The sequence below is a fragment of the Symphalangus syndactylus genome, chromosome 12 (genome assembly GCF_028878055.3).
Source record: "Symphalangus syndactylus isolate Jambi chromosome 12, NHGRI_mSymSyn1-v2.1_pri, whole genome shotgun sequence".
In the NCBI taxonomy this organism is placed as follows: Eukaryota; Metazoa; Chordata; class Mammalia; order Primates; family Hylobatidae; genus Symphalangus; species Symphalangus syndactylus.
In genome coordinates, this window is record NC_072441.2 from 82,722,025 (window position 1) to 82,746,391 (window position 24,367).

The 24,367-nt window shown below is 52.7% G+C and overlaps 1 protein-coding gene and 1 non-coding gene across 6 annotated transcripts; both read left to right on the plus strand.

The window, feature by feature from the left end:
* The first annotated feature begins 55 nt into the window (after positions 1-55).
* On the plus strand, positions 56-23,837 carry ATP8B2 (ATPase phospholipid transporting 8B2). Of its 5 annotated transcripts, none has more exons than XM_063626398.1 (28): positions 56-195; positions 2,570-2,637; positions 4,860-4,918; positions 5,279-5,392; positions 5,512-5,610; positions 5,908-5,969; positions 6,071-6,143; positions 6,420-6,490; positions 7,084-7,163; positions 8,586-8,744; positions 8,982-9,070; positions 11,816-12,012; positions 15,329-15,537; positions 16,970-17,013; positions 17,290-17,455; positions 17,612-17,800; positions 17,952-18,067; positions 18,390-18,554; positions 18,640-18,751; positions 18,892-18,997; positions 19,140-19,284; positions 19,472-19,655; positions 19,823-20,046; positions 20,305-20,388; positions 20,730-20,975; positions 21,119-21,257; positions 22,623-22,753; positions 23,015-23,837. In XM_063626398.1, exons 2-28 carry the CDS (start codon positions 2,607-2,609, stop codon positions 23,291-23,293), a joined length of 3,573 nt encoding a protein of 1,190 aa, XP_063482468.1. In that variant the 5' UTR covers positions 56-195; positions 2,570-2,606; the 3' UTR covers positions 23,294-23,837. The 5 variants fall into 5 exon arrangements, with proteins under 5 accessions (XP_063482468.1, XP_063482470.1, XP_063482466.1 ...); XM_063626400.1 differs by having other exon boundaries at positions 5,345-5,392; XM_063626396.1 differs by lacking the exon at positions 56-195 and adding an exon at positions 2,221-2,346.
* Positions 13,220-13,278, plus strand: LOC134734994 (U7 small nuclear RNA). The gene has a single exon (XR_010117859.1). It is a non-coding gene; the product is annotated as a U7 small nuclear RNA (small nuclear RNA).
* Positions 23,838-24,367: the final 530 nt, after the last annotated feature.

The window sequence follows — 24,367 nt, forward strand, 5'->3', positions numbered from 1 at the left end:
CCCGCCGCCGGCTCCGTCACTTCCGCCCCGTGGTGGCCGAAACTGACACAAAGTAGCGGGCCGAGGCCCGGGGGGAGCGGGGCCGCAGCTGGGGGGCGGGAGCCCGCGGGGAGCCAAGCCGAGCGCCCCCCGCCCCAGCCCCCGGCATGGGCAGTACGGGGCCGCCGGGGCGAGCGCAGAGCGCTGAGCGCTGAGGTGAGGCGAGGCGAGGCGGGGGCGCCCGGGAGCGCGGGGCCGGGAGGGCAGAGAGAGATGCGGCCGCAGCCGCGGGGCTGGAGGGGCCGGGGAGCGGGTGTAGACTGGGGAGCACCGGAGGCCGAGAGTCGGGAGCTGCTGCCAGACGGGGAGGGGGTGGCGGCCGACTGGAGAGGAGGGGCTGTCGGGTGCCCGGGGACGGGACGGGGCAGAGCGGGGGGGCTGTGTGCAGGATGGGAGGATGGGGTGCCGAAGGGGCGCGTGGAGAGCAGGAGAGCAGCGCGAGTGCCAAGGAGAAGCTTGTGCAGCCTCGGCCAGGGGAGACCCGCCCAGAGAGTTGTTGGGCGAGAGGAGTAACCGGGACCCGAGGATTTGGTGCCTGGAGAAGGGAGTTTGGGCTGGTAGGCTTTGTCTCAGTAAGGTGGAGGTCTATGCCTGAGGAAAACTGAGGGTGTCAGGAGGGGCAGTAGCTCTGGGAGATGATAGCTATGCCGGGAGCCCTGAGTTCTGTCCTTGGTGAGGGAAGGTGGCCCGAGCTCGTGTTGGTGGCCAGTGAGCTGGAGGCCTCGAGTTCCACTTCCTCCTGTTTCCCTGACCTGCCAGCCTGCTCTGAAAGAAGTGGCCAGCCTTTGGGGCTCTTGCTTGTACGGGAGCAGGGACCGGACCTACAGGAGGAGCTGTTTTCCTCCATGGAGCATTGCCTGCTTGCCGGGGCTGGCTATTTTTATCCCAAATGTGGCCGAGAGGGGGCTGGGGCTGGGTGACGGGGCAGGGCAACGTGGCTGATGGGCCTGACCTGCTCAGAAAACCCAGGCTGTGTGAGACTAAGAAGGAAAAGTGAGAGGGGATCCCTGTTCCCAGGTCTCTCCTCCCTTCCCCTTGGAATGATGGCCCCCCCAGAGGGGATGAGGTCTGCTTCCAGTCTCCCCAGGGTCTCAGAGGTAAAACAACTTTCCTGGTCCATATCCAGACTCCTGACTCCTGATGGCGTGTGCAGCTCCTACATTAACTCTTTCATGGGACTCAAACTCAGATCTTTAGTCTGACAGTGTTTCTTGATCCCTTCCTCCCCAAGGGCGGGGCTGCCTGTAGAACTTGTGATGCCCACTCTTCCATCCTTTAACCTCTCCCTGTGCTCCCCACCCTCCCGTGACTCATACTCAGACTGGGTGGAGACCCTGGCTGGGGGCCCTGGAGGAGGGCTTGGCATCTCTAAAATATGGATGAGGTTTTTCTTCCTGAGCCAGGCACCCTGAACTGCCATAGTTGGAGAAGGTCAGGGATGAAAAGGACTTCTGGCTTTCAGGATTGCCTGACCTGGCGTAAGGGTGGGATCTGAGCTAGCGAAAGGAGAACTGGTGTGGGTGACTGAGTCGTGGCCAGAGTCTGTAATTATAGAGGTTGGCCAGACAGGCAATTAGTATCTCTTGGGGCTGACAGGTTGGTGGGGTGTGCCTGGTAGGCGAAAGGCAGAGGGAACCAAAGAGGATGAGGAGGTGAAAGGCCTTCCACCCAGACAAGGAAAGAGGAGGTGACTGGCTGGCAGTTTCCTTTAGGCCAGGCTGGGGAGTAAGGATGAGGCTTTGCCTTGTAAGGCCAGGCCTTGAACCTTTTAGGAGAAAGAAAAGACATGGGAAGGCGGAAGCAGGCACAGGCCTGTCTCACTGGTGCTCCTTGAGCCTGCAACCCGTGCCATATTGACTGGACTAGGTTTGGGGTGGGAGGGAGGGAGGGGCAAACTCCCCACCAGGGTTGGGAAGACCCTTCTGCCAGCCCAGAAGGGTGGCTGACCCAGGCTGAGGGGAAGCTGTTTGGGGACTGTCTGTGCAGAAAGTGAGGGCCATGCCTCTAATGTGAGCTCCCCTGGAGGAGGTGATAATGGAAGCCCTAGTAATGGGGGGTGGGGATGGCAGGGAACTTATAAGCCTTTCGAGAAGGGTGGAGCCTGCCCACCCTGTTTCCTGATGCCCTGCCAGGTGTTTCCTGGCTTATGTTCCCTCCACCCCACCCTTTGGGGAAACTGCTATCTAGTAAGCACAAGCACTACTCATTGCCGCCAGAACACATGAGAGCCTCCATTGTCCCTGGGATGGATACCTTGAGAGCTGTTCCCCTTTTTTCAATATCTGGCCTCTTCTCCTTTCCCTACAGGCATGGGCTTCTGTAAAGTCTCAGCCCCCCATGTCACTCAAGGCAGGGGCATGATGGGAGGTGGTGGAGAAGTCCCCTCTTTCCCAGGGACCCATCATGGCAGTAAGAGGAGAGACTGGGAGGGCAGGGTCAGAGCTGGAGAAGGTCTTCAAAAGAGGTCTCATGAGGGGAGGGAAGGGTTATCCTCTGCTTCCTGACCTCATTCGTCTGTCACTTCTTGCAGGGTCTCCCATGGGATTGCTGGGACCTTGCTGGGTGAGATGGCACTGTGTGCAAAAAAGCGCCCCCCAGGTAAGACAGGCGAGGGGAGATCCCGGGAACCATCAAGAGTGGGTGTTGTTATGGCTCAGGGAGCAAAAGGAAAAGGGACAACTGGTATGGGTCTGAGGGAGGGTAGCTTACAGCAGCCCCTACCCAGCTTGGGGGGAGCCTAGGAAACAGAATTCTTCCGCTTGATCCCAAAGCTGGGTTATCTGCCAGGACAGCGCTGAGCACCAGCCCCACGCCCCGAAACACCTGCGGTCTTATCTTGGGGCACCTGCAGCTCCTGCTCTCTGGCTTAGGGAGCTGTGTTCTCATCTCTGCTTGGTCCTTTCACCCGCTCCCTGCTCCCCTCGTTTTTCCATCTACCGGTCCTCCTGGTTTTTCCGCGGGCGGGGGTGTGTGTGGGTGAAAGCGGTTGCCCCCGACAACGCCGGCAGTCCGCTCACCCGCATTGGCCGGGCCCGGGGGTGGGAGGGGAGGCGGGGCTCGCGCGCCAGCTTTCGCCTACGCGGCGCGCTGGCAGGCTGCGGCTCCTGCAGTCGGGGAGCGGGCGGGGGCGGAGCCCTGGGCGTGCTCGGCGTGTCCTGGGCCACTCAGCGCACGCTGGCATCCGCCGGGGGGAATGGGGGGCGGCGGCGGCGGCGCAGCTGAGCTCGCGGTGTCCCCGAGCGCCGGCGGCCGGGAGGATGGCCCGGGCTGCGGGTGGGGCGCGCGCCCGACGGCCGGGGCTCCCCTCTGAGCGGCCGCGGCTCCTGCACCTCCCCGGGGGGCCGCCCCATCGATGCCGCTAAGGCCAAGGACATATAGACGGTCTGCCCTCCCCCACTCAAACCGGGATCATGACGGTCCCCAAGGAGATGCCCGAGAAGTGGGCCCGGACCCAGGCGCCTCCCTCTTGGAGCCGAAAGAAGCCCTCTTGGGGGACAGGTAACGGGAGGCAGAGCCTGGCAGCTCTCCCGCACCCATTATTTCCCCCCTCCAATCCCTACATTCACTTGTCCCCAGCCTCCCCCTACCTCCCCTGATCCTCTTTCCAGACCCAGAGATCCTGGCTCCGAAGGATCCAGTCCCTACCTTCTTCCTTTGCATGGTCTTTGGTGATTGCGCAGGGGACTCGGCCCAAGGGAGGCCCTCTAGGGAAGTTTATGGGAGTGAAGTGGCTTAGTAGGCAGGGGGCACTGTGGCCTGGGGTTTTGTTACTGCAGTGTGCGCTGCAGGGGTCCTGGGGTGTGTAGAAAGGGGTCTGGAATGCTGTCTTTGGCTCCTGGACTGGCTTAAGGCATTAGGTTTGCTGCCTAACCAAGTTACCCCTTTTTGCAGCATGAGGTCATGGTGACCCGCAGGGAGATGGGCTGGGGAATCTATTATAGGACAGCTCCTTGTTCTGGGACATGAATTTGGTGCCTGCAGTCCCAGACCTGCAGAGGTTTCGGATAGGTTTAGCTAGATAGGTGTCACTAACTGAGTGACAAATGAGCCCTTTAAAGCTAAATGTGTGCAGATGGTACAAGGAAGGTCCAGTTAGAGAGCAACTGTTTCAATTACATTTCATTCCTCCCTCCTCTATCTCTATCTCAGTCTGCATGACCCATATCCCTGAAACGCCCCCCCACACACCTTTTTCTACTTGAAGATGAGCTTTGAAATAAGGTGATGTCATTGTGGGCCAGTCAGAAGCAGCTGCTGGTGACATGTGACAAGCAGAGGCTCCTGTAGGGGGGACTGCACGTGGGGCTGGGATGCTGCCGCAGAGCAGCTCCAGGGCACAGTGAACCTCCTTCTTGCCACCTACCCCACCCTTCAAATAAGGGAGAGAGTGGTACCGCGACTAGATCTGCAGTGGTCCCCAGGGGGAAGGAAGCTTTGCGTTTTCAGCGCTACTCCTTGATTATGATGATGTATGCATTAATAATAGCAGCAAAAGGGGCTAGGGAATCCCAGGACTGTCAGTGGCTCAGATTCCTCTGGAGTGGGGGTGGGGGAGACAAACTGGGTGCTTCCAGTGGAAGACCTTGAAGGTTGGTGGTGAGGAAATGAGAACATGTCCTGTCCTGTGAATGTAACCTGGAGAGCCGTGTGGTCAGGCTGCTGGTGAGAGGTGGACTGGAGGGAAGAATTTGATGACCCCCTCAGCTGTGGAGCTAACTCCTTAAAATGATATTCTGTGGAAAAAAACAGGGAACCCCCCAACAAAGTGTTGGTCGAGACCTCAGTTTGCTCCTCCTGACTGCAGCATCATTTTGTTGCAGAAGAAGAAAGGAGGGCGCGGGCTAATGACCGAGAATACAATGAGAAATTCCAGTATGCGGTAAGTGACTCTAGACCACCTGTTCCCTCTCTCTGTTTGGAGAGGGGAAAGGGGCAAGGACAACCTACTGTTGGGACTGAGGGCTGCCTGGAAAGAGTGCTTGGGGGAGGGGAAGCAACCTCCTCAGCCACTCTCCATCTGCTATCGTGCTGAATTTTTCATGCCTTCACCTGTCAGTGAAGCAGAATACATTGAACCCCTTGAGACTCCCTTCTCTCCTCCTCTTTCCCCCTCCCACACCTGTGTTTGCTGGCTCTTGGAGTAGAGGTCTGGGGAAGTATAAAGATGGGGGATGCAGCCTCAGTCTGGTTCTGGGTTGGGACTGGAGGCTGCTCATTATCTTCTCTCCTACTGCCATAGAGTAACTGCATCAAGACCTCCAAGTACAATATTCTCACCTTCCTGCCTGTCAACCTCTTTGAACAGTTCCAGGAAGTTGCCAACACTTACTTCCTGTTCCTCCTCATTCTGCAGGTAGGTGACCCATAGTAGATTTTTTGCAGCTCCCCAAATTGAATAAAGCCAAGGAAGAGGAAAGGGAATGAAGGCATCAGATGGGGCCTCAGAGGCATACTTCTCTTTCTTTTTTTCAGTTGATCCCACAGATCTCTTCCCTGTCCTGGTTCACCACCATCGTGCCTTTGGTTCTTGTCCTCACCATCACAGCTGTTAAAGATGCCACCGATGACTATGTGAGTTGTTTTCATTCCTCTATTTTGTCCCAGTCACCCACCCGTACTCCCAGCCCCACCCCCAACTCACAGCCACCTTCATCCAGCACAATTTCTTGGTGACCTTGCCATCCCTTACCCGGTCCAGCTAGATCCATGATGTCTTTTTGCTGAGCGTGGGGAGAGGGAATCAGGGAGTGAATTGGTTTGTGATGGGGTGTGTATGAGGCGTTAACCAGCATGCTCTGAGTTCTACTGATCAATGAATTCCTTCCAGGCGGGGGAAGGTGTCTTACCTTTCAGTTTTCTTCTTTTCAGTTCCGCCACAAGAGTGATAACCAGGTGAATAACCGCCAGTCTCAGGTGCTGATCAATGGAATGTGAGTGCCTGTTGGAGACAAGAGCTCTGGGGAGGAAGGGGGGTCCCTTAGGAACCTCTTTAGCTCCTGACAGCCTCTCCACTGTCTTCTCGTTGCCTCAGCCTCCAGCAGGAGCAGTGGATGAATGTCTGTGTTGGTGATATTATCAAGCTAGAAAATAACCAGTTTGTGGCGGTAAGGGACAGGGTGCCCCTCTAGGCCTGTAGGGTTCTTCCTCTTCTTTGTGAGAAAAGGATGAATCTTTCCTGATTTACTGTTGCCTCTTAAACACCCATGGCAGGAAACTTGCTCACACCAGGGGCTTCTGTGTCATGCTGATTTGCCTGGGACTAGCCATTTATGCACCTGGAACTAAGCAAACCAAGAATGCTTAGTGGAAGGAGCCACCATTACAGCCCACTGGGGGTGGAGGTTTGCATATTCGGACTTCTCATTAGTTTTTCTCTCTAGGCGGATCTCCTCCTCCTTTCCAGCAGTGAGCCCCATGGGCTGTGTTACATAGAGACAGCAGAACTTGATGGGTAAGTGGCATGCTCAGTGTCAGCCCTCTCCTTCTGTCTCTTTGGAGGTAAAAAGATTGTCTTTGAATGAGGTTCTCAGGCCTGGGCTCTGTCTGAATTTGGAAAAATTAGGGGTAGGAAAGGCTTTGGATGGGATGTGTGAAGTGTTATTCAACCAGTATTTGCTGGGCTGAGCAGTTATGCACCATGCTTAGGTGTCACCAGGTAGAATTTAGAGGATGGGGAAAGGTGGGCATGGTGACTCACTCCTGTAAATCCCAGCGCTTTGGGAGGCCAATGTGGGAGGATTGCTTGAGGCCAGGAGTTTGAGACCAGCCTGGGCAAGATGGTGAGACCTCATCTCTATGAAACAAACAAACAAAAAATTTAAAAAGTTTAAAAATTAGCTGGGTATGGTGGTTTTAATGCCTGTAATCCCAGCCACTTGGGAGGCTGAGGCGGGAGGATTGTTCGAGCCCAGGAGTTCGAGGCTTTAGGGAGCTATGATTGTGCGACTGCACTCCAGCATGGGCAGCAGAGCGAGACCCCATCTGTGAAAAAAAACATTTAGAGGATGAGGAGGGAGCTGGGACTCAGGGATACTGTCCTTCCAGCGAGACCAACATGAAAGTACGTCAGGCGATTCCAGTCACCTCAGAATTGGGAGACATCAATAAGCTTGCCAAGTTTGATGGTGAGTAATTTTGGAGGAGCAGCCTGAAGGTAGAGGAGGGGGGTTGGGTTTTGTTTGGGGGCGTTAAATTATACCTTTTCTTTTGGGCTTTTTGTTGTTATTATGCAACTCCCTGGACTGTTTGGGGGAGGTGAGTGTTCATAATGTCATATGGCTCCCTCTTGGTTTTTGAGTTGATAATTATTTCAAGGGAACTTTGTGGCTGATAGCTCCCCACTTGCTATGCATGTTGAGAGAAATTCAGCTTATTCTTTTAGCTTATTAGCTCAGAATAATAATATATGTTCCTTATAAGACAAACCATACAGAGTGTATAAGAAAAAGTGAATAGAGGTCGGTACCATGGCTCATGCCTGTAATCCCAGCACTTTGGGAGGCCGAGGTGGGCAGATTGCTTGAGGCCAGGAGTTCGAGGCCAGTCTGGTCAACATGGTGAAACCCTGTCTCTATTAAAAATACAAAAATTATTAGCTGGGCATGGTGCTGCATGCCTGTAATCCCAGCTATTCAGGAAGCTGAGGCAGGTGAATCGCTTGAACCTGGGAGGCGGAGGTTGCAGGGAGGAGGAGGTTGCAGTGAGCTAAGATCGTGCCACTGCACTCCAGCCTGGGTTACAAGAGTGAAACTCCGTCTCAAAAAGAAAAAAAAAATACAAAAATTAGCCGGGCGTGATGGCATGCATCTGTAGTCCCAGCTACTTGAGAGGCTGAGGCATGAGAGTTGCTTGAACCTGGGAGGTGGAGGTTGCAGTGAGCCGAGATCGCGCCACTGCATTCCAGCCTGGGCAATACAGTGAGACTCTGTCTTAAAAAAAGCAAAAAAAAAAAAAAAAAAAAAAAAGAAAGAAAATAGCTCTTCCTTCCTCTTCTACCCTGCTGAGGTAGCCACATTAATTGACAGTCAGTGTGTGCTCATCACACTTTTCATATGTTTGTACAAACAAATATTAGGTCATGCTGCTGCTTTTTTTTTTTTTTTTAAGTACTCTTGCCCAGGTTGGAGTGCAGTGGTGCGATCTCGGCTCACTGCAACCTCTATCTCCCAGGTTCAAGCGATCCTTATGCCTCAGCCTCCCGAGTAGCTAGAATTACAGGTGCCCACCACCATGCCCGGCTAATTTTTGTATTTTTAGTAGAGACAGGGTTTTGCCATATTGGCCAAGCTGGTCTCAAACTCCTGACCTCAGGTGATCCACCCGCCTCAGCCTCCCAAAGTGCTGGGATTACAGGCATGAGCCACCACGCCTGGCCTGCTTCATTATTTTCCTGAAGAGTTGCATCAGCTCACACTCCTCCCAGCAGCATATGGATGGGCCCTTGCCCTTGCATCCTCTTCCCTCAGCTCATTTTCTCTTTGTTGTATTGTCTTGTGGTCAGGCTGTAGACTGGACCTTGAGCAGTGGAATTCTTGTCTCCTGTTCAGGTGAAGTGATCTGTGAACCTCCCAACAACAAACTAGACAAATTCAGCGGAACTCTCTACTGGAAGGAAAACAAGTTCCCCCTGAGCAACCAGAACATGCTGCTGCGGGGCTGTGTGCTGCGAAACACCGAGTGGTGCTTCGGGCTGGTCATCTTTGCAGGTGAGCCTCCTAGCATCCAGAGAAAGAAGGGTAAGAGTGACTCAGCCAGCCCTCCCTCAGGAGTATGGGATGAGATGGGAGAATACCTAAGGTAAGAAACCTCCAGCTGTGTATATAGGCCTCTTATCCAGCCAGTATCTCTATTCCACCCTGGTGTCCTGCAGTCTGGGGATCAGGGCAGAAGCCCAGAGGCAGATGTGTTATTTGGCTTTCCCAGCCCTTCCCATTCTTTTCCAGGTCCCGACACTAAGCTGATGCAAAACAGCGGCAGAACAAAGTTCAAAAGAACGAGTATTGATCGCCTAATGAATACCCTGGTGCTCTGGGTGAGGCGCCCCACATCTGGTTCCCTGCCTCTGCCCTCTGCTTCTCCCTGGGTGCTCCTTTTCCTTTCCTCTCTCTTCTTTGGTCAGTAGGCTTCAGGTTTGGCGTTAAAGCCACTAGCAGGTCAGCTACACAAAGGCAGTGTTTATTTTAGGCTCCTTTTAGTTGGAAGATGTTATTTAAAAAAACTTTAGGAACGTGCATGAATCAACAACTTAAAGCTGAAACAAATCATCCCTTCTCTGATTCCAGTTATGATGATGACTTTGTGAAGCATGTGACCTTCTGTTTGCTTTTGCCAGGGACAAGGAGGCCTTCATGGGGATGGAGAGGGAATTAAAAGAAAAATTTCCATTTGGAAGAGGTTGGCAGGGGCTTTTCCCCCCAACTTTTAAGAACGAAGGATCCCAAAGGAAAAGTTTCTGTTTTAGTTTTTGGCAATTCCTGAATCCTTCTCTTGTTTAGCTAGAAATCTGAACTCCTTGTTGGGCTCTCCTCCCCTTCCTGTGCCCCGACTGTCTGCCGCCTGCCCCCCACATGCCAGCTTGTGAAGGCTGGGGCTAGCCTCTGGTGAGCTTGTTTCCGCCCTGGCTTCAAAGGGTGTGCGGAAACCCAGCCTGGTGGGCGAGGTTGTCTATCACATAAGGGCTCCAGTCGCCCCCTGGTGGTCATAGGGCACCAATCTCGTATTTTGTTTCAAAGCCTAAACAGTGGAGGCAGCTTTGGAAATAGATGTAGGAAATTGGACAGTGGTCTGGTTTTTTACCAGTCTCTCCAGAGACTCCAAAATTTATAAGATTTTTGACTAATCAAGAAATCTAGACCAGGAGTGGTGGCTCACACTTGTAATCCCAGCACTTTGGGAGGCCAAGGTGGGAGGATCATTTGAGCCTAGGAGTTCGAAAACAGCCTGGACACCATAGTGAGACCCTGTCTTTACAAAAAATTGAAAAATTAGCCAGGTTTGGTGGCATGCACCTGTGGTCCCAGTTACTCTGGAGGCTGAGGCTGGGGGATTGCTTGGCCTGGGAGATTGAGGCTGCATTGAGCTAGGATCATGCCACTGCACTCCAGCCTGGGCAACAAAGCAAGACCCTGTTTCAAAAAAGAAATCTACGTTTATGAAGATACAGTTTGTTTCCCAAGTTTAAAAAAAAAAGGCAATCTCGGCCAGGCGCAGTGGCTCATGCCTGTAATCCCAGCACTTTGGGAGGCCGAGCTGGGTGGATCACGAGGTCAATAGATCAAGACCATCCTGGCCAACATGGTGAAACCCCGTCTCTACTAAAAATACAAAAAAATAGACGGGCGTGGTGGCAGGCATCTGTAGTCCCAGCTACTCGGGAGGCTGAGGCAGGAGAATGGCGTGAACCTGGGAGGTGGAGCTTGCAGTGAGTTGAGATCGCGCCACTGCACTCCAGCCTCAGCGACAGAGCAAGACTCCGTCTCAAAAAAAAAAAAAGCCATCTATGTGAGATAGTGAACATTACCGTGGCTTGGCATTTTTGTTGGCTTGTGGAGGACTAGCCCAGGTGAATAGATTATTTACAGTAAGTTTTCTGTATGTTAAAAGTAGCTCATCCCCACTCTTACCAACTTTGAGGACTCTGGAAGGTTTCAAGGTGCCAGATTGAGAGCTAATCAGCTATTTCAGGTTCTTCATCATATAGATGAAATAATGGTCAGACAGAAGGCCACATGATAATTGGTGACAGACTAGAACCTGTCACCAGTTCTGAGCTTTTTCCACTAGAGCAGTGGTGTCCAATATTTTGGCATCCCTGGGCCACACTGGAAGAAGAATTGTCTTGGGCCACACATAAAATACACTAATATTAACAATAGCTGATGAGCTTAGAAAAAAAAATTGCAAAAAAAATCTCATAAATTTTTTTTTTTTTTTTGAGACGGAGTCTCACTCTGTCACTAGGCTGGAGTATAGTGCAATGGCATGATCTCGGCTCACTGCAACCTCCGCCTCTCGGGTTCACATGATTCTCCTGCCTCAGCCTCCCTAGTAGCTGGGATTACAGGTGCCTGCCACCACACCTGGCTAATTTTTTTGTATTTTTAGTAGAGATTAGAGACGGGGTTTCACCATGTTGGCCAGACTGGTCTCGAACTCCTGACCTCATGATCTGCCCACCTTGGCCTCCCAAAGTGCTGGGATTATAGTCGTGAGTCACTGCACCTGGCCATTTTTTTTTTTTTTTTTTTTGAGACAAGTTCTCGCTCTGTTGCCCAGGCTGGGATGCAGTGGCACCATCTTGGCTCACTGCAACGTCCGCCTCCCGGGTTCAAGCAATTCTCATGCCTTGGACTCCTGAGTAGCTGAGACTACAGGCAAGTGCCACCAGGCCTGGCTAATTTTTTTTATGTTTTTAGTAGAGACGGGGTTTCACCATGTTGGCCAGGCTGGTCTCAAACTCCTGACCTGAGGTGATCCATCCACCTCAACCTTCCAAAATGCTGGGACTACAGGCTTGAGCCACTGAGCCCAGCCCATAATAGTTTTTTTTTTAATTATTTTTCATTTAACATTCAGCTGTTACCAAAATCTCATGGTGTTTTAAGAAAGTTTATGAATCTGTGTTGGGCCACATGTGGCCCAGAGACCACGGGTTGGACAAGCTTGCACTAGAGCATCTGAGCTTTTGACGGCTCAAGGAATGAATACATCACAGATGCACTTGGTTTTGAGGGCTTCCTACATGTCAGCCTCACCTGTGCTTCTCATTCCTCCCCAGATTTTTGGATTCCTGATTTGCATGGGGGTCATCCTGGCCATTGGCAATGCCATCTGGGAGCACGAGGTGGGGACGCGCTTCCAGGTCTACCTGCCGTGGGATGAGGCAGTGGACAGTGCCTTCTTCTCTGGCTTCCTCTCCTTCTGGTCCTACATCATCATCCTCAACACCGTTGTGCCCATTTCACTCTATGTCAGGTATGTGCCTTCTCTGACCTGGGGTCTCTCCAGGGAGTCAGGTGGTCCCATAGAACTTTTCTTTTCTATGAAGATGAAGTCCTTGAGAAGTAACTTGAAGTCCTCTTCTTCCTGTACTGTAAACATTTGATGTTATCTGTTTATCTTTGTGGGCAGAGCAAACTTTTTACCACAGTTTCCTGGTACTTGGGACTGTATTAGAGAAAAAAAAAATATTGATTTATTCAGCACCTATTTATTACATGCCTACTGTGTACAAAGAAGTGTGCTAGGTGCCATCACAAATAAAAGATGAATTAGGAATGGATCTCCTTCCTTGTAGGAGCTTACGTCTAGCAAAGGAAGGAAAATCTAAACACATTATAAAACAAAATAGGAACCAGTGCTGTAGAATTCGACCTAGAGTCTTCTGTGTGAAGCTTGGGGATACAGAGATGTATAAGGTGGCCTCTGCCTTCAGCAGCAGCAGATGGATGGGTCGAGGAGGGGAGATCTGGACAGTGTCAGACTGAGATACCATGTGGGAGGCACAGGGTGCCCGGGGGCTGGGAGAGTGTCGCTCCCTAAGCAGGTAGGCAGGAAGGGAGACATGGCATTTGCTCTGGGCTTTGAGTGGTGACTGGGCTGGGTGAAGGTGGAGGCACAATGGAGAGGAGGATGAGAGGGCTGGAAGCAAAGGTGTGGAGATGGGAGCCTGGGAATGGCCTATGGAAATAGTTGGCCAGGGTTTTGGGCCAAGTGCAAGAGCTGGAAACATAGCTTGCTCCTGATTGTGGAGGCTTTTGAATATTTGCCTGAGGACTTTGTACTTACTAACCATTCAAAGTTATTGAAGAGATTGGGCGCGGCGGCTCACACCTGTAATCCCAGCACTTTGGGAGGCCAAGGTGGGCAGATCACGAGGTCAGGAATTAGAGACCAGCCTGGCCAACATGTTGAAACCCCGTCTCTACTAAAAATACAAAAATTAGCCAGGTGTGGTGGCGGGTGCCTGTAATCCCAGCTACTCGGGAGGCTGAGGTAGGAGAATCGCTTGAAACCAGAAGGTGGAGGTAGTAGTGAGCCAAGATCACGCCACTGCACTCTAGCCTGGGCAACAAAAGTGAAACTCTGTCTCAAAAAACAAAACAAAACAAACAAACAAACAAATAAAAAAGTTTTTGAAGAAAGTCAAAAGAATGTATTCCGTATTCTAAAAATGCATTCTAAGTGTTACAGCTCTTTTAGAATTTGTCTAGCAGCTTTTCCGGTTTTCACCAGAACCCCTCCCCCACAAAAAGAAAAAAATGCATTCTAAAAAAAATCTAAAGAATGCTTTAGGAAGTATTGACTGGCAGTAGTGTACAGCATGAATAGGATCAAGGCAACATCTAGGATGTTTGAGGTAAAGAGAATGTTAGCAGGGACAGGCCAGTGAGAATGAAGGGGAGGAGGAGGAAGAGGAGGCAGGAAGAATGGCCAGGGGAAAGGAACTTTCTTGCTTAGTGCCTTGCACTTGAGATAAGGGAACCTGTGACATTTTTAAGGAAATGTTTTATGGAGGTGCTGAAAACTTGTCCTGTCCCCCATCTTTTGTTCGTACAGATTCCCCACTAGCCCTCAACTCTCTCCCAGCCCCCAATCTTACTGCTGATGATAATAAATAGAAGATACAGCATTTCTGTGCTGAGGGAATACAGTTTAGGCTTTTCCAGGGTGTGAAGAGGAGAGTCGGAAGGTTCTGGGTTTAGTTCTGCCTCGTCACTGGCCATGTGACCTCAGGAAAATCCACGGTCACTCAGGGCCTCACTTGATCTTAGTTTTCCCACGTGAAACAGGAACAGGAGTACTTGTCTCACCTTTTAATAGGATGTCTTGGTATAAGATATTGGCTTAGAAGATACATTTTAAACTTAAATGACTGTACAGTTACTGGGTGGTAGCCTGCTCATCGTGACTGTTGCCACCCCCTTCTGCATTACTATTTAAATGCCTTTGTGCTTACAACCTAATTTTGTTTTCCCACCTATGGGCTTTGCTATCTGTGTTTTGTATCTCAGTTCACTTGAAGCCCTTGGGAGCAGCTAAAGCAGTTTTCTTTCTGAGTCTCATCAGGTCACAGTGTGTATGTTTGGGGGAGGCTGAGAGGGGGTTGAAGAGCTGTGTGAGGAAAAGGCCCTTTGGAATGTGAAGACATTCCCATTTGCCTGGTAATGGGATCCTGATAGGAGCCTTACTCAGGTAGGAAGCAGGGCTCCGGATATGACCCCATTGCTCAGCTGCACTGGACCTAAACATGGCCCTTTCTGGAAATGCTAACAGTGCATATGATTAGCAAAGAAGAGGATACGAACAGACCTGGAGATGTTAAAGGCACTAAAGTGGCCGGGCACGGTGGCTGTCGCCTGTAATCCCAGCACTTTGGGCGGTGGAGGCGGGAGGATCTCTTGAGTTCAGGAATTCAAGACCAGTGTGGGCAACACAGCGAGATCCCATCTCTACAAAAAATGAAAATTAGCCAGGTGTGGTGGCATGCACCTGTAGTCCCAGCTACTAGGGAGGCTGAGGTGGGAGGATTGCTTGAGCCCAGGTGTTTGAGGCTACAGTGAGCTATGATTACACTACTGCACTCCAGCTTGGGTGACAGAGACCCTAGCTCAAAAAACAAATGAGCAAACAACAACTACCACAAAGCGCTGTGCCATTGTGAAGTGGTGGTGTTCTGCAGATGCCCAGGGCCCTCTCCCTCTGCAGTGAGCACTTCAGCCCTGCCCCATGTTCAGAATCAGGGATGTAGCACCCCAAGCCCAGGGTGGAAGGAGCTCACCCACCCTGTGCTGGGACAGTGACGAGTGGGCTTCAAGCCTTCTCCATTTCCCTTCCCCGGTGCCGCCCCTCTTTGAGGTGGCATCTGTGTTGCTGTGGCATGCACAGCACCCTCATTATTTCTCTCTCTCTTTTCTCTCCCCTCCCTCTGGCACTTTCTCTTGTTTTTCTCTGCATGGTTTCTGTATTATTAGTCCTGAGGTAAGAACTGGCCGGGTGCCTTGTCTACAGCCCCTTTTACTCCTTTGCTGTCTGTCCTGCCCACCCAGGCCCTTTGCACCTTCTTGTCTGGAGAGCGTCAGGAGGGTCGGGTCGGGGCATTCCTCTGCTGGCTGTGTGCAGCCGGCTCCACCTTCAGGCTCTCCTTGCCCTTTCCCACCCAGGTTTCTGTGCCCAGGTGTCTTCTCTGTTCTCGTCTCTCCCCAGGCGGAGGGCCTGCAGCGAAGGCCCATGTGGGTGGGGCACCTCCTCCCCTTCCCGACCCAAGCCTCACCTCTTGTCCCCTGTGCAGTGTGGAGGTCATCCGTCTGGGCCACAGCTACTTCATCAACTGGGATAAGAAGATGTTCTGCATGAAGAAGCGGACGCCTGCAGAAGCCCGCACCACCACCCTAAACGAGGAGCTGGGCCAGGTGGAGTACATCTTCTCTGACAAGACGGGCACCCTCACCCAGAACATCATGTTTTTCAACAAGTGCTCCATCAATGGCCGTAGCTATGGTATGGTGGCACCACTGGGGACTGGGGGCTTGCACCTCGCCTGGAAGGACAGTGGAACTGGGGCCCCAGTTTCCTTAACATTGTTTTTTTCTTCCTTCCTAGTTGGGTCTGAGGGGCCTAGAAAGGGTCCATCCTGGCCAGGCAAGGTGGCTCATGCCTATAGTCATAGCACTTTGGGAGGCTGAGGTGGGAGGATTGCTTGAGCTCAGGAGTGCGAGACCAGCCTGGGCAACATAGTAAGACCACATCCCTACAAAAAATTTAAAAATTAGCCAGGTGTGGTGGCATGCACCTGTGGTCTCAGCTGAGATGGGAGGATCACTTGAGCCTGGGAGGTCAAGGCTGCAGTGAGCCATGATCTTCCACTGCACCCCAGCCTGGGCGACAGAATGAGGCCCTGTCTCTCGAGAAAAGTTCACACACAAAAAAGCGGTCCATTCTGTGTCCTATGTCAAGAAGCAGATCCCGGCTGGGCGCAGTGGCTCACGCCTGTAATCCCAGCACTTTGGGAGGCTGAGGCGGGTGGATCACCTCAGGTCAAGTGTTGGAGACCAGCCTGGCCAACATGGTGAAACCCCGTCTCTACTAAAAATACAAAAATTAGCTGGGCATGGTGGCAGGTGCCTGTAATCCCAGCTACTCGGGGGGCTGAGGCAGGAGAATTGCTTGAACCCAGGAGGTGGAGGTTGCAGTGAGCCGAGTTTGCGCCATTGTACTCCAGCCTGGGTGACAAGAGTGAAATTCTATCAAAAAAAAAAAATTAGATTCTGAGAGTCCTCCCCTTGTCCTCTCCTGATGCCCTGACCCTGGTCTCAGCTCCAGGAATTAAGGGAGCTCCCTGGCTGTTTGAAGTGAGACACTGGCCTCTGGGCATCCTGGCCAGGCGGAAGCCTGCTAGACTCTCCCCTCTTGCTGCTCAGGGTCCTTGTGAGTCTGTGGAATGTGGCTGTGGTTGGACTTCCCAGTGTGGCCCATGGCTGTGCTGCTGGGATGCCCTGGGGCAGCATGTGGGGCTGACTTTTATGCAGAATGTGGACCCCTCTTGTAACTGCTTTCTGTACTGACTGATGCCTTTCAGTCACTGTCTGAGCCTTGTCTGCTGCTCAGGTCTAATGGGTGCAAGGAGGCCTGGGAGGTGTGGAATTCGAGCTGCCCTGAGGAGAGTGCCACCTAGGGTGGAGACAGGGATGGTGAGCAGTGGGTGCTGGGGCTCTTTCATGGCCAGGCCTTGGGGTTCTGGGATCTAGGGTGCCTGCTGCCTCCTATTCCGCGAGTCAGCAATGTGACTGAGTGACTCACACTGTGACAGCTGCTCAGCGATTAGGGTTGAGGGGCTCGGTGCCTGCAGGGATTCTGCATTGGAGGTGTTTTTCCATGCTCTGGAGCTCTCTGGCTCTGACATTGCTTCTTTTTCTGCCCTGGCTGTATGTAGGTGATGTGTTTGATGTCCTGGGACACAAAGCTGAATTGGGAGAGGTAAGATTCACTCTCCCTAATTCTATGTGCCAGTGAAACAGGGTACCTGGACAGTAACAGTTAGTGTAGTCAGGAGTGATGTGTTGTCTGGATAGGAAATGGAAGCTGCTTGGAGCAATGGGTGTTTTAAGGCAGAACTGGTGATGACGGAAGTGGAAATTTTGAGGTCCACCATGGACAGGTGCCTACTGAGAGTTGGGAGGGCAGGGATGAACCCTTCCCTGGGATGCAGCCTGGCACTCTAGCCTTTCCTAAGAGCCTTCTTATGTGTTTCAGAGGCCTGAATCTGTCGACTTCTCCTTCAATCCTCTGGCCGACAAGAAGTTCTTATTTTGGGACCCCAGCCTGCTGGAGGCTGTCAAGATCGGGGACCCCCACACGCATGAGTTCTTCCGCCTCCTTTCCCTGTGTCATACTGTCATGTCAGAAGAAAAGAACGAAGGTGGGCCGAGGAGCCGGCTCGCACTCTCCTGACCTGACTCTGCCCTTGGGCTCTGTTCTGCTCTGCTCTGCAATGCGGCTGGGCTGGGGCATCCAGGGCGGGGCACGTGGCTGAGAGAGGCCACTTATATCACGTGTATTCTTCCTCCCCACCCAGGAGAGCTGTACTACAAAGCTCAGTCCCCAGATGAGGGGGCCCTGGTCACCGCAGCCAGGAACTTTGGTTTTGTTTTCCGCTCTCGCACCCCCAAAACGATCACCGTCCATGAGATGGGCACAGCCATCACCTACCAGCTGCTGGCCATCCTGGACTTCAACAACACCCGCAAGCGGATGTCGGTCATAGGTGAGGCCAGGCCTGGGGTGCTGGGGCATTTGGGGGCAGCATTCAGGCCTGGAATGGGTGAAGTGTGCCAGGTGACTCTTGATGTGTTTAGGTTGGGGGTCTTTGCCTGTCTGAATTTTTCTGGCACTTTCTTCACCTGCCCCATTCATAGTGCGGAATCCAGAGGGGAAGATCCGACTCTACTGCAAAGGGGCTGACACTATCCTACTCGACAGACTGCACCACTCCACTCAAGAGCTGCTCAACACCACCATGGACCACCTTAATGTGGGTGTGAGGAGAGGAGGGGCCAGCCTGGGGGGTTCTACTCTTCGTGTGGGGGAGGCGACTTGTTTGTTTTATTCTGCAAATATAAGGTCTACAACGTGATGTTTTGACGTGTATATATAGTGAAGTGATTACTACAGTCAGACAAGTTAACACATCAGCCAGCTCCCATAGTTACCTCTTTTTGTGTGTGTGGTGACAGTCCCTAACTGTGGAATGTAGCACACGCCCAGTCTACAGTGCAGGATTATTCATTGTCGCCCTCACACTGTCCATTAGCTCTCCAGACTTACCCAGGTGTGCCTTTCCACTCTGCCTCCAGGAGTACGCAGGGGAAGGGCTGAGGACCCTGGTGCTGGCCTACAAGGATCTGGATGAAGAGTACTACGAGGAGTGGGCTGAGCGACGCCTCCAGGCCAGCCTGGCCCAGGACAGCCGGGAGGACAGGCTGGCTAGCATCTACGAGGAGGTTGAGAACAACATGATGGTACGGGCTGTGGGACGGGCCAAGGGTGGGCACGGAGGGCTCATGCCTGCGATTCTTGTGCCAGGAATCCTTGTGGTATTTTCAGCTGCTGGGTGCAACGGCCATTGAGGACAAGCTTCAGCAAGGGGTTCCAGAGACCATTGCCCTCCTGACACTGGCCAACATCAAGATTTGGGTGCTAACCGGAGACAAGCAAGGTGAGAGCCCAGCAGGGCAGAGGCAGTTGCAACTGACAGTAGCCCTGTTGGACCCTTGCATGGAGCCGAGGACATCAAGCAGGCGAGTGTGCTGACCTTGTTGGGTGCCTGTCCGTAGCTCCTGCGTTCTCTCTTGGTAGAGACGGCTGTGAACATCGGCTATTCCTGCAAGATGCTGACAGACGACATGACCGAGGTTTTCATAGTCACTGGCCGTACTGTCCTGGAGGTGCGGGAGGAGCTCAGGTAAACAAGAAGCCCAAGGGAGGCGGTGCTGTGCGTTGTGCTCAGGGCTCAGGCGGGGGTTTATGGACCCTGTTTAGGCTTGAATCCCTGCTCCCCACTGCCGTGCTGGAAGACCACAACCGTATCATTTCCACCTCAACAGGAAAGCCCGGGAGAAGATGATGGACTCATCCCGCTCCGTAGGCAACGGCTTCACCTACCAGGAGAAGCTTTCTTCTTCCAAGCTAACTTCTGTCCTGGAGGCCGTTGCTGGGGAGTACGCCCTGGTCATCAATGGTCACAGCCTGGTAGGCATCGCTATCCTTAGCTTGGGCAGTATCTTTCCAGTGAGCACTTCTGTCCAGGGCTTTTATATCTTGTTCTAATTTCCCCTGATTTCAGAGAAGACTCTGGTCTCAAAGGGGACTGGGGGGAGCTGAGACTCCCAGGTGTCTCCTGGAAAGACTGGCTCTCTCAGGTTTCTCTGTGCTCCAGGCCCACGCACTGGAGGCAGACATGGAGCTGGAGTTTCTGGAGACAGCGTGTGCCTGCAAAGCTGTCATCTGCTGCCGGGTGACCCCCTTGCAGAAGGCACAGGTGGTAGAACTGGTCAAGAAGTACAAGAAGGCTGTGACGCTTGCCATTGGAGACGGAGCCAATGATGTCAGCATGATCAAAAGTGAGTGTGGGCTGTGCAGATGTGTAGGCTGGGCTTGAGGCTGGGGAGGGGCCCACTGAGGTCTCTGGACTGCAGAAGAATGACGGGAAGGGGGTTGTAACTTGGTAGGCTCTAAAGTGTGTGGCCGGTGGCCGTCTTCATCCTCTTGTCATCTCTTGTCTCTGCAGCGGCTCACATTGGTGTGGGGATCAGTGGGCAGGAAGGGATCCAGGCTGTCTTGGCCTCCGATTACTCCTTCTCCCAGTTCAAGTTCCTGCAGCGCCTCCTGCTGGTGCATGGGCGCTGGTCCTACCTGCGAATGTGCAAGTTTCTTTGCTATTTCTTCTACAAAAACTTTGCTTTCACCATGGTCCACTTCTGGTTTGGCTTCTTCTGCGGCTTCTCAGCCCAGGTAATAAATGTTCCCAGTCCACTGTAGTGCGAATCTGTAAACCTGACGGCAGAGGTTCCATCTGTCTTGTTTATCACTCAGTCCCCCAGGGCCTAGCTATTTTCTGGTATATACTCTTAAAAAATGCTTATTAAAGGAGGAGAGAAGGAGCCTGAGAAAATTTCTTAGGGTTCTCTGTATGTGACATCAACGGTCCTCCTGTGCCTGATGTGCAGCAAAGAAAGGTTACATGCTCCCTTGCTCCCTGTTCTCTTCCAGACCGTCTATGACCAGTATTTCATCACCCTGTATAACATCGTGTACACCTCCCTACCAGTCCTGGCTATGGGGGTCTTTGATCAGGTATGGGGGAGTTGGATGATCAGATGGGATGCGGGGAAGGTCACTGCTTGAAGGAGTCACATAGATGTGGTGTGTGACACTTGTGCCCATTGCCTGTGGCCACTGGGAAGGCAGTTCTTTCCGCTGGGGAAGGTGTGGCTGGTTCTCCCTCCTGGCTGCAGCTGATCTAGAACTCTCTTGGGTTGCTGAACTAAGTTAGTCTGAGGGTGGCTGGCTTGAGGTTGGTTCTAGCTGCCAAAGACTTTGGAAACGAGGAGGCAGGGACAGAGTCTGCCCTTGGTCATCCGGGGTCAAAACGGCAACCTCTGAGGCCCCCTATGCTACATGGTCCTCCCACACAGGATGTCCCCGAGCAGCGGAGCATGGAGTACCCTAAGCTATATGAGCCGGGCCAGCTGAACCTTCTCTTCAACAAGCGGGAGTTCTTCATCTGCATCGCCCAGGGCATCTACACCTCCGTACTCATGTTCTTCATTCCCTACGGGGTGTTTGCCGATGCCACCCGGGATGATGGCACTCAGCTGGCTGACTACCAGTCCTTTGCAGTCACTGTGGCCACATCCTTGGTCATTGTGGTTAGCGTGCAGGTATGAGGCCATCCAGGAACTCCCCTCTCCTCTGGAAGGAGTGAGCCTTCTGTCCCTGGGGCTGCCCTGGGCACCACAGTTCTGTTTCTAGGGGAAGGGGCTTTTCGGGGGTGCGCCTGCCTGACTATGCCTACTTTCTGCAGATTGGGCTGGACACAGGCTACTGGACGGCCATCAACCACTTCTTCATCTGGGGCAGCCTTGCTGTTTACTTTGCCATCCTCTTTGCCATGCACAGCAATGGGCTCTTCGACATGTTTCCCAACCAGTTCCGGTTTGTGGGTAAGTCCCCATGGCCTCGTTGAATCAGTGAGGAATCACAGCTGTTCGGGACTAACAGGAGCCAATCTGCACGTGCAACATTTCTTATGTGCCAAGTATTCTGTTTATTTTATTTATTTATTTATTTATTTATTTATTTTCGAGAAGGAGTCTTGCCCAGGCTGGAGTGCAGTGGTGCAATCTCGGCTCACTGCAGCCCTCGACTCACTGCAGCCTCTGCCTCCTGGGTTCAAGCGATTCTCATGCCTCAACCTCCTGAGTAGCTGGGATTATAGGCACACACCACCCAGCCTGGCTAATTTTTGTATTTTTAGTAGAGATAGGGTTTCACCATGTTGGCCAGGCTGGTCTTGAACTCCTGACCTCAGGTGATCCACCCACCTCGGCCTCCCAAAGTGCTGGGATTACAGGTGTGAGCCACCGCGCCCAGCCGGCACAGAGAAATCTGAATAAAGGGAAAAAGAGCCTGCCATGTGGCTCTCTGGGAACTGTCAATCCAGGAAGAGGAAACAGCAATATAAAGGCCTTCAGCCCGGGCCTGGGACGAGGTCTTCTGCACATGGAGCTGGGGAGGAGTGGAGGAAATGAGTTGGAGGGTGGGGGTGTGGAATCAGTCAGGATTATTTAAGCCCTTATGGGTTAGAGGAAGAACTCTGAGTTCTTGAATTTTAATCTAAATGGGAGAGGAAGCCATTAGAGGGCTTTGAGCAGAGAAATACCATAAGCTTACTTATGTTTTTAAAGGGCCACTCTTACAGTTTTGTGGATAATAAAGTGTAGGGAGCAAGGGTGGAAATGGGATACTAGTTAGGAGGTGAGAGCAGTCACCAGATGAGCCTAATGAGGGCTTGGAATAGAGTAAAAGGCTGTAGGATTCCAGAGATGTTTTGAAAATGGAACCAACAGATTGAATGTGGGGTCCAAAGAAGAGAGAGAAATGAATCAAGATAAAAAACAACAAAAAAAACCAGAAATTAAAAAAAACTTTTTAAAGAAATGAATCAAGATCCATTGCAGGGTTTTTAGTTGGAGCAACTGAATGGGTTGTGGCATTTCCTGAGTTAAGAAAGACCAGGATCAGATCTGGGAAAAGGAAACAATAATTGAGTTTGGGCCACGGGAAATTCAAGATGCCTGGTAGATGTTCAACAGAGATGTCAAGTCTGGCAATTGAAGCAGCAGGTCCGGAGCTTTGGGGGCGTTTGGAGCTAAATTTGGAGATCTACATTTGGAGGGTGAGCCTGGAGAAGCGGGAAGCCAGAGGTGACTTAGGCTTTGAGAGTGGGGAAGTGGAGCTGCCAGAAATGGGAATGGGGAATGTCTGCCTCGTGACTCCCAAGGCCACTGACTCCTCTCCATCCCCAGGGAATGCCCAGAACACCTTGGCCCAGCCCACGGTGTGGCTGACCATTGTGCTCACCACGGTCGTCTGCATCATGCCGGTGGTTGCCTTTCGATTCCTTAGGCTCAACCTGAAGCCGGATCTCTCCGACACGGTGAGAAGCCGGGCTACCTGCTGTGGGAAGCAGAGATGGGGTGGCTGGAAAGGCCTCGTGTGAACACTGGGGGGCTCTGTGGGGCCGTGTGGCTGTTCAGTGTGTTGGTGCTTATCTGTTCTTCCTGGGGACAGACACCCCGTGCAGCTGGCCACGGAGGCCTCTGCGTCAGCCTGGTCCCGGATGCTGTGGGTCCCTTCTCCTTGGCGATGTCTGACACCTCCACGCTAACAGAGGGCTCTTCCCTGTGCCCCTCTGCAGGTCCGCTACACGCAGCTGGTGAGGAAGAAGCAGAAGGCCCAGCACCGCTGCATGCGGCGGGTTGGCCGCACAGGCTCCCGGCGCTCCGGCTATGCCTTCTCCCACCAGGAGGGCTTCGGGGAGCTCATCATGTCTGGCAAGAACATGCGGCTGAGCTCTCTTGCGCTCTCCAGCTTCACCACCCGCTCCAGCTCCAGCTGGATTGAGAGCTTGCGCAGGAAGAAGAGTGACAGTGCCAGTAGCCCCAATGGCGGTGCCGACAAGCCCCTCAAGGGCTGAAGGCAGAGGATGGATGCCCTGTGCCAGTGACCACAGCACCCAGGGCTAGCCAGTCACTGAGGGAACAGCGTCTCGGAACTGCTGGTCCTCATTCCTTGCCTCCCGTCCCCCCGGTAGACTCTGTCCTGCTGGTCCCACCACACATGGCTGGGACATCCGTTCCCAGCTGTAGGCCCTTCCACCAGCTGGGGAGCTAGAGGGAGCAGGCCCAAGGGCAGAGCAGAGGCTGAGGCACGGGGAGCCAGCCCCACTCGGGGACCAGAAGTGGAACCAAAAACAAGAAAAAACTGTGAGAGATTGCGTCTGCCCCTGCCCTGCCTGGGACCCACAGGGAGACTATAATCTCCTTATTTTTTTACTCCTACTCCCCAGAGGGGCCCTAGTGCCTCTGTTCCTGAATTACATAAGAATGTACCATGCCGGGAAGCCAGAGACCTGCAGGGGCCTCGGCCCCTCACATCGTATATGTCTCTCCTTGATTTGTGTTGTGTCCAGTTTGGTTTTGTCTTTTTTTATTTGGCAAGTGGAGGAGGCTTTTACGTGACTTTTGTGTTGTGGTTGGTGTCTTAACTCTCCTGGGAAAAGGAGGCTGGCACACACTGGGATGCCGCAGCCTGGCCGGCTGTGGGGTGGTTTGGGAGGATCCATGTGGCTCTCCCTGCAGTGACCAGTGCTCTGTGGGACAGAGCAGCTGACCAGGGAGGGAGGTACCCATGAGCAGAGGGTAGTGGGAGAGTGTAAAGGAGGGTTTGGTCCTGTCTGCTTCCTCACCTTGAGAGTAAAGTGCTGCCCTCTGCCCCCAACAGACACACATATCAATTCCTGGATTCCTTAGTCCTGCTGGCCTTGGGCTGGAGCCTAGGAAAGTGGCCCCCAAATCCTTAGTGAGCTAAAGCTGGGTCTGAAATTTGGTCAGTAGGGAGGGGTAGTTTTCTTTTCTTTTTTTCTTTTTCTTTCTTTTTTTTTTTGAGATGGAGTCTCACTCTTGTCACCTAGGCAAGAGAGCAATGGCACGATCTCAGCTCACTGCAACCTCCGCCTCCTGGGTTCAAGCGATTCTCCTGCCTCAGCCTC